Raw genomic sequence first — 16,564 nt, 5'->3', positions numbered from 1 at the left:
ATGATGTCTCAGGGAGGGCCCAACAGTTATACTGAGAGAACATGGTTTCTGTAAGAGGAAATTTTGAAGCTGAAGCTCATAGACACTAGTCAATATGTGCTCCTAAGAGAACAGTGGATAGGAAGGAGCACTATTTCCATGTATTAAGGCAGTATGGCTGATGCCTCGCACCATTGACTCACAACCATCATATGGAAAAGGGTTTTAAAATATTTTAATATTAGATTTGCAAGCCGGGCAGTGGTGGTGCACACGTTAATCCCAGCACTTGGGATGCAGAAGCAGGCGGATCTCGAGGCCAGCCTGGTCTACAAAGGTGAGTTCCAGGACAGGCTCCAAAGCTACAGTGAAACCCTGTCTTGAAAAACCAAAAAAAGCAAAACAAACAAAAAAAGGATTTACTTAAGAGACATTTAATGTTAATACAGTGTGTCAACCTCAAATATATCAACTGGATATTTGGGGTATTTAGTTACCTGCAATTAAAAATTGAAACTCTTTCTCTCTTTATATGTGTGTGTGAATGTATGTTCATATGTGTACATGTCCACATATAGTTTATATGTATATATAAACCATTATAAATGGGCATAAACATGTTTGAGTATTTTGTCACCAATAAATGTGTACACATACACTATGATTCTGACTATGGAGAAATGTAAAGTATCTCCTTGCTCTCTAGAAATGTAAGTCTAGACAAGGAACTAGGAGTATACACACTCTAAAGAGAACCAAACCCTGACATGGAAGCTGTTCTAGGTTCAGAGTGCTAGGGACTGAAGCAGACTCTCGTGTACACTAGGGGAGTATCATCATAACACTGAGATCCATTCTAGTTCTGTTTGTTTTTCCTACAAAAACTACAACTCTGTATCTGTGGCCATTTAAAATATTCTAAATATCTCCTAGTCAGAGTTTTTTAGAGCTCCATTAAAAAAAAAGTTTAGAAAGTAGAAATCCCTGATTTGGTCCTTGGGATATGTTTTTAAAGAATCTATAGTAGCTTTTGATAGTAGAAATAAGAGGGTGGCAATATTTTGTCTATTGTGTTCATTTTGAAATTTAACATTCATACAAAGATCAAAGTATCCAGCTAAAAGATGTGCCATGTAGGTCTCATAGTACATTAAAACATTAAAACGTGCTGAGATGCATTTGTCAAAAATGCCATCTTCATAACTGGCTCTCGGTTAAAATGAGTACAGACCCATGAACTTTCTGCATACACACAAAAATGACAAAATGTTTCAGTGGTAGTATGGTTACAATTTTGATCTATTTGTGACCTGTGAGTAGCTTTTCTGTGGCTATGTTACGATCAGCATATTAAAACTGATATGATCAGCATATTGAAACAGACCAAGCATGTATATCAGTGGTTCTCAACCTATGGGTCACAACCCCTTTTTGGGGAAGTCAAATGACCCTTTCACAAGGGTTATATAAGACCATTTGCATATCAGATATTTATATTATGATTCATAACAATAGCAGAATTGCAGTCATGATGTAACAATGAAAATAATTTTATAGTCAGAGGTCACCAGACTATGAGGAACCATTGATGTGTATGAAATACTCTAAGAATATTTCCAGATGTCTGCTGTGGTTGGCCTGCTGAAAGTGCTATATTCCCCACAAAATGAACCCCCAAACAAGCTAGCTTTTGAGCAGCGATGGAAGAAGTAATTTTGTTCTCAACTGTAATTTGTCTTACACCAAACCTGTCTCCTTCTGATGAGCGTATGACCCTACCTAGTCTCTTTGATCAAGCCTATGTGTATATTTAGGTCCACAGCTGGGCGTGTTTCTCTCCAGACCTGTCATGCACAGCTGTTTTCTTGTGTTTACTTCATTAGGCTCTCTGCAGGCATTCTGCAGCGCACCACCTTGAGGTGGCAGTGAGCTGGCCTCTCCTGAGACGCTTTCATGCAGACCTCAGCCCAGGTCTCTAAGGCTTCCAGCACACTGAAGTGTAAAAGGTTGTTGTGTTTATTAGCTGTGAACTTGTTGGTCAGTGTGAACCACAGTAAGCCAGGCAGCATTCTGTCTGCCACCTGAAAATAAGAAGCAAGCAGTAGATCACATGGCGGAGGTGACAAAGCAGAGCCACCAGGCTTGGGAGCCAGCGGTCCTGATAGGGCACTGGTCTTGGACGGCCACTTCATGGTGTGCTTGTCAGACCAGACAGGTGGTGTCTTAGAGGAGTCATGTTCCATATTGCAGGAGTTTGGATCCTTTCCAGGTTTATGTGATAGCCTGCACTTGGCCGTCCATGACACAGAAGCATCCTTTTTGATCAGGACATTTTGAAGCATAAGTAGTTACCAGTTCAGGGAGCATGTCTGTATGTAGCTAAAACTGTAATCTCCTTTTCACTTTCTTGCCTCTCATGCCGCCTTGCAGTTCCTAAGAACTCTCATGCAATTTTGAAAGAAGGCTGTCCATCTAAATGCTTAAATTACTTAGTAAATCACAGCACTTTTTATCAGTGGACGAAGAGGACAATGTTCTTACTGCTGCCTTATTAAGAATGAGTCATAAATTGGCCAAAACTATGTCTATGATAGAAATCGGTGTAATCTTTCATGTTGAGTAACTCTAACTAGAAGTTGTGAATTCTTGTTTAGTTAGCAGTAGCAATGCTAAGGTGATTTGAAGTGATTGCTATGGCTCATTTACATCCTTACTATGCAGAAGGGTCCATGGAACCTCGTGCTCTTCCTGCCTTAACTAGCTCAGACAGTAAAATGCTGGCTCACGGCCATTGCCCACTAACAGAGCAGACACCTGAGTGACACTGATTCCTCTCGCTTCATTTGCTTGTGATAATTTTAACGAGTCTGTACTTTACAACAAATCTGAGGTCGTGGTTTTGTAAAGAGCTTCAGCTTTTCAGAAGGCTGGGACTTTATATGACAAAGCAGCCGGCAGTAAGAAGACCTTGCTGCTATGCTTGGCAGTCCTCCCCAGCAGATGTTGAGGGTGAAGGCTGGCAGGGCTCCACCCTCCAGTCCACCCTTGCCCTTTCATTTACCATGCCATTTCTTCCATGCTGGCTGTGTTTGCGGTCTTATTTAGTGTTTGGAAGATATTTTATGCTTGCCACAGGAGAAAAGGAAATAATGTGTGGAAAAAAAAATGACTCGCACTTGAGAATACTTTGAGGCAAGAATTTGGAAAATTGAGTTATTTTTCTTCCTTTATTTTTCTTCTTCTTTCCCCTTCTCTCCTTGTTTTTTCTTCCTCTTTTTTGTTTTTGTTTATTGTCCCTCTCCTTCCCCCCCCTCTTTTGTCCCCACCTTTTGTTCTTCAAAGACAGGGTTAATATATCCCAAGCGTCTAATCACATGTTCCGTATTTTACATCCATAAAGGAGTTGTACATTACATCATTTTTAAATGTACACTTATAGATACTAGGAATATTTAGCATGGAACATTTCTGAATATCGCTTAGATGGTTTCAGTTAGGAAAGAATTTTAGTAATTAAGACTAGAGGGGTAAAGTTAAAAGGCTGCGTGCTAGTATCGGATGGAATAACATCTCTAAGCACTGCCAAAAAGAAAACGTGGGTCTTCAGATACAACTCCTCTAGCCTCCCAGGTAGTTGAGTGGGCTTGCAAAATACAGTTTAGATCTTAGATGGAGAGATAATTGCTTTATTTTAAAATGAATTGTGATAGGGAAATAAATGAATCTAAAGAGGTCAGAATTTCAGCTAAATTTTTCAAAAAGTGAGTCATGAGGAGGGAACGTGAGAGTGTTGTAGGTTCTAGGTCCATGTAGTGGTTTAATGGGGTGCATATGTGTAAATTTTCATAGAGTTGTATGTGAAATGTTCATCTAGTGTTATGTGAGTTGTACTCAAAAACTTAAAAAGAAATCTGTACTAACCAGCTAGACCTTATGCACTCTCACTGAACTGTAAATAAAACACACTCGGGTAGGAACCTCGGCAGTGCATGTGTTCTAGACTCTAAAGCAAAAGCCCAGGACTCACAGTAGACTAGGTCCAGCCACCTGTCGTGATTGTCCAGTTACAGAGACCAGGAGTAAAAGGCAGAAAACAAGACTTTGAATCGACACAGCTCACTGGGGAGAGGAACAGAAAAGAAATTTCATGACCCGCAAGTCAGTCTTCAGGATACTGATAGGAGTTTCAAGTTTAAGTGGTGGGAGAATTGGCTTCGGGGCAGGTGCCACACAGCAAGGAAATCCCAGTGTCCTTGAGGTCTGGCTGTAGCAGACCTGGCTCTGTGCTTGTTCCTGTTGCTTGTTCTGCAAGTCTCCCTGGCTCTGTTGCTTGAGAGAACAACCCAGCTTCCCTGTGGTCACCGCCCCTGCTTGAGGGTGAGCTCCTCAAAGGATAATATGTTGCCAAACCCTGCTGGTCCTTGAAGCTGGTGTAACTGCAGGATTAGGACAATGGCTGACCCCAAGGACATGGTAAGACCTGACAGGAAGATGCCTCAGTTCCTGTCACCTGTGTGCTGTCCTCCGTCAAGGCAATTGGGTAGTACTGGCCTAACACCGATAGGAGTGATTAACATGCCAGTGTGCAAAGTTAAGGAGGATTTTGGTCTGAAGCTTGAAGACAAAGCAACAATGTAAGATGCAGGCAGGGATGCCAGCCTTCTAGACTGCTTATAGCAAACTGATGAGTCCAAGTAAGGCTTTAGTGCTTTTTGGCATACTGCTTCTTAAGCACCTGTTAGCATATGTTTAAAGGGTCTTTATATAACCATTCCTCTTCCAAATTAGGCCTTCCTACTTAACTGCCGGCTTACAAGTAGTTATGTGTGTACATACACACCACCTGCGTCAAGGGGCAATCTTCACAACGTTGAACTGGTAACAAGCCTCTCATTGTCCTTCATGGCATGTAGTAAATGCCTTCTCTGAAATAATGAGGTGAATTTGAATCGTACAAACACCTTTTATTTAAACATGTAACTGTAGTTCTAAAATAGGATTCCTAGCAAGGACTTATTAGGCGGCCTCACTCTTCACTGAGATGGCACGGAGATTTGCAGGCATAGAGGGTCATGCTGCTTCAAGGGCCACTCATGGAGGATAGTTGGTCAGCTCTTCAGTTATGTTAATATCTTAATAACATGAGCTTTAGCTAATGGCTATAGTTGGAAAAACATTCATACACACACACACACATACTCTAATGCCAAACTGTTGTTTTTTTTTTTAATTCAATCACTGTGTCATATTTGAAGATAACCTGTTGGAACATTACAGTAATCTACACTTGTCTCTTTAATTAGTATTTTCCCAAAACCCCTGAACTATATGTTCAAGCATAAATATTTCCACGCTTTGATAAATCACCACAGAAGCTATCAGATGAATATCCTTTGCAAGCGAGTGTCTTTCCCAGGTAGCCAGCAGATTCATTTTCTATAAGTTTTCTCTTTAGGATCGCAGTGTGCCTACTGTGTGTTGGAAGACTGGTGAAAGAAGTGTAAATATTGTGTGTGTTTTCATGATCAGAGTCTGGTCTGTCCGTATATCTGTGGGGTCCTTGCCTTGCCTACACTTTGGGAACACACGCTTCATGGAGAGGAGACAGCATGCTTGTTTTGTCTAAGAAACGTTTTCTGCTCTGTGTGGCTTCTTAATGAATGACACTTGAGGGTATTATTTGTATTAATATTTGATTGTTCCACTTATACCTCATCTCTATAAAGTTTGTGCCAACAAATATTTACTCCACACCTGATCCGTGTGTAACTAACCATCACCGCCACACAATCTAAAATGTCCAATTAACTAATTTGAGAGTTTTAAGGTGCAAACCATGTATTCCCTGTTTTTGTAGTGAATGTGTTGAGACTCCCTGCTCTTCAGTTTAATTGTATTTTATCTAAAAAAAGTTGTAGGTCTCCGCTCTGTATCACAAAGGCATTGAAATAAAGGACAAGATGAGGGCCAGCAATACGGCTCGGTGGGTAAAGGCGCTTCCTGCTGCCCCTGCCCACCTGAGTCCAGCAGAAAGCCGTCTCCAGTGTGGCGTCTACTGTCCTCCTCTCATGTGCTCATGCTTACATAAGGATGCATAAATAAATGTAACTTTTAAAAAACTAATCAGATGCCGAGAGAGGCGTTGCAAGTGGTACCTTAGGTTGTATTCTCTTTGCTTCTCAGTATCCTGAGTTGAGAAGGTTGTCCATAATACATTGAGTTCTTGTTAATTGATGAAATGAGCGAATACAATGGAAGGTGCTTATTTTCTGTTTATTTTTTTTTTCTTTAGTGTGTGCTGTATTTGTGGGCCTTGAAAATTCTTTACCCCAAAACACTGTTTTTACTTCGTGGAAATCATGAATGTAGACATCTAACAGAGTATTTCACATTTAAACAAGAATGTAAGTATACTGCGACTTTTTCCTTTAATGTCATATGTACTAAATTATAATTTTAACTGGCAAATGAAAACATACTATGTTTTTATTCTCTGCATAAAGGTCAAAGCTTTAGGTGACATTTCATATCATCTTTCTCAACACGGGCAGTTTTAATGAAACATTTAATTTTATATTCTGTTTTCATTCTTACAGAATAGCATACAATTGTCTTTGGTCATATGGACTCTCCACCCTACCCTCTAACTCCTCCCTGGTTCACTACACCCAGAATTTTGTCTTTTATCTGACCTTCCATTTCCAATTTATATTGCTCATATATTCCTAGATGTGGGCCCATCCAATAGAACATCATCAACTTACCCTAGGCTACACCCTTAACAAAAACTAACTCATTCTCCTGGAGAGGCTATCAGCTGTCCAGGTAATGCGGAACTCATGGATCCTTTCTGCTCCCATGCTAGAAGAGGGACAGGAAGATTGTAAGAGGCAAGAGGGAAGTAGAGAACAAAACAATTTCTTCTGAGCATGACAGGACCACTTACTCGTGAACTTACAGTGGCTGTGGTAGCCTATACAAGGCCTGCATAAGATCGAACCAGAATGTATTTTTTTTAAGCGTAGGTTTTATCAAGTGGCCTTTTAATCTGAGCTAAAGTTTCATGTGTGTCATAGTACACAGCTACTATTTAGGAAAGTGAATTTTAGTAGAGAAGAAGATGGGGCCAAATTGTAGCCTCATAGATATCAGCCCCTGGGACATTAGACCAAATGAGAGCTGATTCCTTTCTTTAGACATAGATACTTGGATAAAGGAAGGCTTTTTGTATAAGTTCTGTTTTCCTCCTGTCTGTTTTCCCCATTGTTTACTGAAACTTTAATTCTTTTTCTCTCTGTAATTTGGTTTTATATTCAGTGAAGCACAAAGACTTTCCTAAAAACGTTAGCTGTGAGTCAATATGGGGAAAATAAGAACTCTGTGATGCAGAAAAAGCTTCATAAAGTTTCTTGGCTATGGCTTTTCTCCAAAATCTTATGGGAAATATCAACCAGCTTTATGGCTCTCTTTCAGTTATCTTCCACTTATTCAAGTGTGTGTGTGTGTGTGTACACATAAGGTTTGTAAAAAGTCTTGAATTTATAGGCAAAAGTTATAAAACGTAAACAATATGGAGAAATAGCAGAAATAGAAAATATTGTCTATGAAGGTTAATCCATGAGTCTTGGAAATCATATTGATTCTGTTTGGAAGGGTCACATTCATATTATCCTGGCAAGAAAACATTGAAAAGAACCAAAGCGAGTTCAATAAGATGTTCTTCGTGACAAAGGCATGACAGTAACTTTTTCCTTCTCACTGCATTTCAAAGGTAAAATAAAGTATTCAGAACGAGTTTATGACGCCTGTATGGACGCCTTCGACTGCCTTCCCCTGGCTGCACTGATGAACCAGCAGTTCCTGTGTGTCCATGGTGGTTTGTCCCCAGAGATTAACACTCTAGATGACATCAGAAAAGTAAGCTCTATTATTGTCCGCGTCTGCTCGTTCTCTGTCCTCCAGCAGGTACTGGACGATCTCATGGTCCCACCCCTCTCACTACTTGCATTGTTTTCATTTAAAATAACTGAACGCACTGGCATCTCCCTGACTTATATCATGTTGTTATCTTAAAGAGAAGCTACATCTCTAGACCCTCAGGGTTTGGCTGAGCACATGGCATTTGTCATGAAACAATCATATATTTGATCTCTAACGCATATGGGCAGTTTCATTTTCTTATTTTTCAAATAGTCCACTGTATGTTCCTGGTTTGTTAAATTGGAAAAGCTGCTTGGTCTTTGGAGAAATAGCGTACCTTAACCTTTAAATGTCTTTATCGTGATAGTCTTTGTTGTTGTTGTTCCACTATATAATATTTCAGTCAGCATTTAGCAAAGGCAAAGGTAGTATTGTGTTGACTGTATTAAAAGTAGCAGCATTTTTTCCCGAAGCATGCTTTGGCTTTGTGTTTACTGTCGCTGTTATTTCCCAGCAGAAGGATAACTGAGGTGGAATGAGGAAGTGTATTGTCTACTTTTCATAAAACAACGCAATAATACTTGACAGTGCTGCACAACAGAAATAATGTTTCATTTCTCAGTGTTTATATTCTAATAATGCAGCAATGTAAGAAAAGACATGGGAGATTATTAAAAAGAATATTATTGTACTTTTGGTGCCCAAATCTCCAAAAGAAAGCACAATAAAAACATTTTCCTGTACCATCTGCACATATGCTTGTAGTTGTCTAACACATGACATTTGTGTGTGCAAGTATAGAACATACTGGATCATAATTTGGATATAATTTTCTCCACTAAGCTTTTAAGCTAGGAAACCTAAGCCACATTTTTTCTGCAGGAATTACTGATGTGTAAAGACTGTCTCAGTCACCTCTCCCTGCCTTTTAGAGCCCTGGGAAAGGGGATTACACTCTCCCAAGCAGAAAAGCAAGCGTGGAGATGAGTCTGACCCCCTTTTACTATTCTTGCCAGTCACGTTAGAAGGAATGAGTAACTGAAATTATTCTGAGTTGCTGCATTTCAACTACTCAAGTTGGAATTCGGCTGAGTTTTGCTAGAAAGATACATGCTGTCTAGTATTTATTTGAGCCTGATATGCTTGCTGAAGTAAACTCTGGCTTCAAACAGGTCATCCAGTAACCTGGATGCCAATGAGTATACAAGTAGTAGCTTACTTAAGATTCCTCGTGTACATAACTCAAATTCTGCCTGTGGGTATTCATACACAAGACCCAGTGATGTCATTTCAGCAATTGATATTTTTTTTTATTTTTTATTTTCTTGAGCTTGAATGTTTCCATTGCTGCCTCACAAATTTGTATTTTGAGCAGCAGTTCCAAGTTAATTATAGGAGCTGTCTTTACTTAATATTAATTTAGTAAGTAGTATTTTCCACCCTGTTTAGTGATGAAATAAAGTCATCACGCAACCTGTATACTAGGAACTATATAGCTTATCATGGCAGGGGAATGGGAAATAGGACACTATAAGCAAGCAGCTTTGCTGTACGAACAGACGCTGGGAACCACACACATGCATGTGTGTTGTGCTTGATGACATTGACAAATTCATGGGCCTAAATGAAAGATGCAAAGTGTATCAAGCATCCTTCCAACAGGAGAAAGTCCTGAAAATCCATTCTATGCCCTTTTTACTCATTTTGAGGGGGAAAAAAAAAAAAACAGAAAGGACTAAGCTATTTAACTTTTGTGTTAAAACTGTAGTCATTGACAAAAAGAAACAATGAACCTGAACTTTAAAATGAATAATCATTTTCGTACTGCTTACTGTTCCCTTAGTAATGTTCATCAGAATTTATAGAACTGAGAAAATAACTTATCAAATCACAAATATATTTCTACTTTATAAGTATCTATTGCCATGAAATCAATATTTGTTTTTATCTCAGGAAGCCAAATATTCAACTCGTGTCATTCATCTGCAGCTGACTTACAGTCTCAGAAGTAGAGAGAATAAACACTTTTTCCCCCCTCTGGGAAAGTAACTGTGCTATTATTTTTTCTTTAAAAGTCAAACAAGGGGCTAAAGACATATCTGTGGCAGAGGACTGCAGTTTGGTTCCCAGGAGCCATGCCAGGTGGCTCTCCACCAGCTGTAACCCCAGCCCCGAAGGAGCGGATGCCTCTTCTGGGTTCAGGGGTCACCTGTGCTCACATGTCCATACCAGTGCACGAATATACATATAACACCATCATGTTTTAAATTAATTTTGAAAAACTAAATGAAAGCACATTAAGTAAACACAGATTCTTCTCCGTGTACCACCATCCTCTTCCGTGAGGCACCATTACTATTTCTTCTGGGGTTGTTTTGCACAGACTGCAATGGTCATGATGACCACGCAGTGGATAACTGGGGAAACTAACTCCGTATGCAGCCCCCAAGAATGATGCTAACGCCTAGAAGTGTGAGCAGGGTCTAGAGAAATGTGGGGCGCTTTTACTCTCACGCTGTTATTTGCATCGAGACCAGCAACACAGTGGCATGCCCTCCAGCTAGAAGCAGAGGTGGCTTCTAAGGAGCGAGCATCACCGTGGCACGAAGCAAGTGGCTCCTCAGAAAGCGAAAGCCACCCACTCTCAAAATCATTCTGTCATGTTAAATAGGACGTCGACAGGGATTCTCATCGAGGTTTGAAATGACAGCTCTCTGCGGGTGGTAGACAGAACAAAATCAAGCTCCTCCTTCACAGATAAGACAGGAATAGATTGAAATCATGATAGTGACGGTGTTATTTGGATGAAAAAAAGTGAGAGAAAGATGAAAAGGAAATGGACAAAAGAAAAACAAGAGGAAAGTGTAAGGATTAAATAGACAGAGAGAGGCAAAGGGGAAGGTGAGGGCACAGACTACGTGGGTATATTTATTTCATCATGAGGAAGAAGAGAGGAAAAACCCAGAAGTAAGATGAATTGGGATGAAGTGGGGACTGGAAGAGGAGTGGATGCCATTTCTCCCGTCTGAGGCTGAGGGGTGGGAGCGGATGGTCATCACTCAGAGCTGCCTTCCTGTGTGTTCTGAATTCTGAGTGTCCAAAGATGAGTATTTTGTTCTCTGTCTTCTATTTTTCTTAGTTAGACCGATTCAAAGAACCACCTGCTTATGGGCCCATGTGTGACATCCTGTGGTCGGACCCCCTGGAGGACTTCGGGAATGAGAAGACTCAGGAACATTTCACTCACAACACAGTCAGGGGATGTTCGTATTTCTACAGGTGAGGACCTGGGTCTCCCTCACAGGAGGAGGAACCTGTCTGTCTTACAGTTTTGGGGTTTATGAAGGAATAAGTAACTACACAGATATAAAAAAATGTATACCTGCATACAAAGGCATATGTATATGAATTCTGTGAATAATATGAAAGAAATGAAAGGCAGGTACTGGGACAGGGGATGGCTGCTGCTGATGATAAAATATACTAAAAATGGTCTTTACTCCATGAACTGCAAGAGGGTCTCATTACTGGCCTTCCTTTCTTTCATCCATAAACATACTCTTGTTTCACCAGTTTGTATAACTTAAATCAGAAAACCAACCTCTCATTGACTGACGAAATCATACTCATCCTCAGATTAGTTTAAAATGTTTCCAGCTTCCTGGATGGCTGGGACCCACCAGTTACAGAGTATCTAGGTAACTGGGTGGGTGGGTTCACATTTAGCACTTGGATAAGTCAGATTGAAAATGTCTTAATAGTGCATTTTACATGTGCAAGTGGGACCTGGATGTCCAGTCACTTCAGAAAGGAATCTGTAGGGCATTTGGGGTTCTGTGTGTCCGAGCCACTTTCCTGACCTTTTACCCTCAGCTTTGTCTGCTGCACATGGTATTCTACACTTGGATTGGTCCCTTCCGGTGTGATGTAATGGTGGGAACTGTTCCTACAAGGAAATAGAATATGAAAACAAAGTGGGGAACTTTAAATTCTAAAACACATTCTGTTTTCTTTTTTAATTTTCTATTTCAACTTAAAATAATACCCCTGATGTTCCCTAGAACTAATGTTCATTTCCATGAAATGATTTAGTCTAAAAACCTCTGTAAAAACAATTCATTAACGTACCTCCCACGTCTACAGCAAGCTGATAGTGTACTCTGTGTAAGTTTCCTATTCCATAGTGGAACATATTCTATGCATTAAATTTTATTACAGATGAATTTTTTTTTCATTTGTTAGTATGATTGGGAAATTCATTTTGAACATAAAGTCATCTTTTCTGGAAACCATAATTGTGGGGGTGAGTTCTGTTTTGCATAATAATAGTGAAGCTTATTCTGAACCAAAATGTCAGGTTGCAAATTATCTTATGTTTTGGAAGAGGCACAAGTGTTGATGAGTTATATGTCGGTAAAATGTTCTATAATTCTGGAAAGCTTAAAACTTCCTGTCAATAATCACTTAACTTAGGCATGACATTTTATGAAGATGTTTGTCCTTATAGAAAAGAGGTATTTGAAGTAAATTAAAGCCCAACGTTAGACCTTTCAAATCTGGTATTAAATGCCCCAATTACGTATAGGTCTCCAGGTTACCTGTTGTGTTTCACTAAAATAACACTGTAAAGTCTAGACATGATTATCATGTTGACTCATATTGGATTTATCTATAGTGTAGCACTCTGCTGTCAATCTAATGGGCCAGCCATCCAGGCAAACCTTATTCTGAATGACACTGGAGTACACTTACACAGTATACAGTCCTTCTCATTTTGCTAAGGCACCATGACTAAAGAAACTAATGAAAAGAGTTTGGGGGAGGGTTACAATTTCAGAGGGTGAGTCCACGACCATTATGGTTGAGGGCATGGCAGCGGTCTAGCATGGCACCGGAGAAGTAGCTGAGAGTTTGCATGCTGAGATAGCCACGGGGCACAGAGAGCTACCTGGGAATGCTGTGAGCTTTGTTGAAACCTCAAAGTCCACGCCGACTGGCCACCCCTTTCAACAAGGCCACACCTCCTAATCCTTGCCAAACAGTTCTACCAACTGGGGATCAGGCATTCACTCATGAACTTATGGGGCGGTCATCTCCTTCAAACTGTTACATTCTGTAAATGTAGACACAATATTATCTATCACACAGATGGTTAGAGTTAAGCACATTCTCACACTTTAATTGTGCAGATCATATGTTTCTTCACAGATGTTGGCCTTTGATCTTGACAGATGTGTTGCTGTGGAGCAGAATGTCTGAATCCAGAACTTGTGACACTGACTGTTAGCAGAGGATTCTGGGTATTCTAGTCTGGCAAAGGGAAAGAAGGATGTACCATTAGCACAGAGGTTTTTTTTTTAATTCTTTTGTCTTTAAAGTCACCTTGAAAGGATCAGAGACATTCTTTTAAGTTCACGCTTTAAAGTTCGTCTAGACAGGTACAAGTGACTGTAAAATTAGCTAAAGAGCTTAGTGGTTGCATCCCTTTGGAGTTAACTGTCAATTATCTTGACTTACAATTTTATTTTTATTTTGCATGTCCCTATGTAGTCTGGATATTTAATTTGATATGCCACCCTTTTGACTGTATAACATATTATCTGGGCTATGATTTAAATAGCACATAGTCATCCAGAAAAATACATCAGGATAGGGCTGGAGAGATGACTCAGCAATTAAGAGTGCCTACTTCTCTTGCCTAGGATCTGACTTCAGATCCCAGCACCCACACACATCTGGTGGCTCCAAACCACTGTGAGCCTGGCTCCAGTGAGATCAGGCAAGCCTGGCGTCCTTGGATGCCTGCATATACATATATTCACACATACATATAATTGAGAAAGAAATCTAAATATCTTTAAATGTATCAGAAGAGCTTTTCCCCTCGCTTTTTAATTAAGTTCCTAGCAGTGCCATGCATGTATGTAGTGGATTCTGGGTGCTTTCTCACACCAGCCTCTCTTATTTGCCTCCTGCTCCTGTCGCCTCACATGCCTGTCCCTTTCCCAGACTCATGGCTTTTGGCATTCTTTGTGACTCTTTTGGTTTAATGTAGCGGCTTAAAATGAAGGCAGACAGAAATTGTAATGATATATACAGCTTTAATTGGGAAATAGACTTACAGAACCAGAAGTTCCGGGGGAGAACAGGAAAGCAAAAGGGAAGGCGGGGAGCACGCCTGCAATCTTTATAAGTAAAAATATCCTCGGGGGACCCCGCCCTACAAGCAAGGTGATTGGCTGAGTCTCCCCTACAGTTTAATCAGTATTATCCTAGTGACTCTTGAATGGGACAAAAGTATCTGGTATAAACCAAAATTCCTTGGCTGCTCCACCCCCAATATTTCCATTAACTTCATAATCACAGACCATAGCTTACACCCTCAAATGCCCACATTGTTCAGACAGGTGACTGAGATACTGCATGTGGGCCAGCATCAGACTGGAGATTATTGTGGTCCATGACATATGGGAGATAAAGTCAGAAAAGTGGGGAGGAGTTTTGGTCTTTGGTTACCAGTTTGTGTCTACAACAAGTACATCATGGAAGCACTGTATTCTGGGCCTTCTGCTTTATCCTGTTTGAGTTCAGTTAGGGCATTCCAGCATATTGAGGACCTAGTCTGGGGTTGCACCGATGTGAATGTTAGTGTGCTAGTGGCTGCACCTGCAGCCCACTTGAGCCCCATGAGTATTAGCGTGCCCGTGGCTGTGCCTGCAGCCTTGAAGCCCACAGCAGCAGCCTCCAACTCCTTACCACGCTCAAATCCCTCCAGTTCTAAAGCCCCCTGCCCTTCTTGTCTCCTCTACCCCATTCAGAAGACAAGCATAAAATTGTTCATTGCATCAGTAATCATGAGAGCCAAGAAATGGAGACACCCAAACACCTGCTTAGTAGAATCATAAACTATATAATATCAAGATGTACGGATAAAGGTAGAAATAGCACCTTCTTTACAGATTAGAGTATACTCAGTGTGTGTGTGCGCGCACACAATGACTATTATAAGTCACATATATGCACAAAGTGCTGACTATAGCAAATGAGGGTAATCTAAACAAAACCTCACATACCAACATAGATGAATAACATAAATATGATGATGAGAAGAAGTCAACAGTCAGGTACAATGAACTGAATTCTGCATACAAGAAAACTAGTCTCTAACATCGAAAGCCAAGGTGCCTGTTACCCTGCGTGAGGGTGGCAGCTCTGAGGAGGGTCCATGTGTCTGAGCCGTAGGTATGAGGTATGAAAGTGTTCTTCGTGTGAAGGGATGCCATCTTCTGGTTTATGACCTTTATATATAGATATTTCACTTCAATAAAACATTTGCTCCAGGTTAGGAATGTAGCTCAGTGATGGAGCACTTGCCCAGTGTACATAAGACCTGTATTTGGTCCCCAGCTCTTCAGAGTAAGAGTTTGCTTAAGTAGCAACTGCTTGCCACATATCCAGATCCAAGTGAGGGCTATGTTCTGCGGAAGGTCTGGCAGGAAGTGGAAGCCTTAGCATTTCAATTCTAAATTCCTTAGAGGACCCTGGAACAAAGGAGAGACCAGAAAGTCCTAGAAAAAGAAGGCTGAGGAAGCCCCAGGGTACTGCTGGGTTGAGTACCCATCACTAGGCCCCAAAAGCAGAGGAGAGGAGTATCTGGGCAGGCTGCAAGGGGTAAAAGCATCAGGAGGGGGAAGCTTCCTGCCTACACCGTGGTGTCCAGGGCTCAGGGGCAGGAAGACCAGCACCCTCCGCATCTCCCCACAGGTGACTGCCCTTGCTGAGGCTCTTTAAGTGACTACACAGGAGCTCCAGGAGGTGACAGATTGTTGCTAAGCACTCTGAAGAGGGAGTGGAGAGAGCAGCACATTCCCTCTGCTGGAATGTTCTGTAGCTAAAGGGCAGATCTCTAATCATACTTTGCATAACCCTGTGATAAGGATCGGGTAGGTCCAAGGTGCCAGCTGGGGAGGCAGCAGTTTTGCAGGCCTGGGGGTGAAGTGGGCTTGACAGGAAGTCACCTTACAGGGTCACATAACTCAAGTGGAGGAACTGGTCTTTTCAGGAGGAAAAACCACCCAGGGAAAGTATCTGCCAGGGCTTATGCCATTGTAGTGGTACCTGCAGGCAAAATCTTGATGAAAAGGTCTAAGGTATTTGATTCAGAGTCCAAAGTGTGGTTGATGTTAGAGGACCGTAAATAAGGAAACAAGGAGCTCAGTACAATTTGTCTACTGTTGCTCCATGTTCTTTTAGCCTTCTGTGTTCACATTCAGTCTCCAAACCCCCTCAGAGCAGGGTCTTCTAATCCTCTCCTATCTACTGATCCCCATCCAACACGAGAAGAACTTTTGCAAGATCACATTCACAGTGTTCTCTCCATGGCCAACAGGTGCAGGGTGGGTACGTGGATGTGGTAATGCCTTACTCTGTAATGTCTATATAACATGTGGAATATTTTATCTTCAGTACATTTTATTCCTCTGTAGATTTTTAATTTTTTTTATCATACTCAATGTTTCTGTCCATTTTATAAAACACTGCACAGCCTGCCCTTCCTTCTGGCAAAGGGAACAATCCATCACCTGCTCTAATAGGTTACCACATTTCGCCTCTGCAGAGTCAGAGAATCTGCTGCCCAGGGCACACACACATGGGTGCACAGAGG

General features: G+C 41.0%; 1 protein-coding gene across 1 annotated transcript in view; it reads left to right on the top strand.

Moving 5' to 3' along the window:
• Ppp3ca (protein phosphatase 3 catalytic subunit alpha) overlaps positions 1-16,564 on the top strand; it is a 277,153-nt gene that overhangs the window by 208,903 nt on the left and 51,686 nt on the right. Inside the window, exons 4-6 of the mRNA XM_050126830.1 lie at positions 6,272-6,383; positions 7,751-7,896; positions 11,039-11,178. Coding sequence (XP_049982787.1) covers positions 6,272-6,383; positions 7,751-7,896; positions 11,039-11,178 — 398 coding nt within the window. The remainder of the gene's footprint in view (positions 1-6,271; positions 6,384-7,750; positions 7,897-11,038; positions 11,179-16,564) is intronic.

This window comes from Alexandromys fortis, unplaced genomic scaffold (assembly GCF_014885135.2).
Source record: "Alexandromys fortis isolate MF-2015 unplaced genomic scaffold, M_Fortis_MF-2015_v1.1 scaffold_274, whole genome shotgun sequence".
Classification (NCBI taxonomy): Eukaryota; Metazoa; Chordata; class Mammalia; order Rodentia; family Cricetidae; genus Alexandromys; species Alexandromys fortis.
Note: the sequence above shows the minus strand (reverse complement) of the source record. Positions and strands in the feature narration are given on the sequence as shown.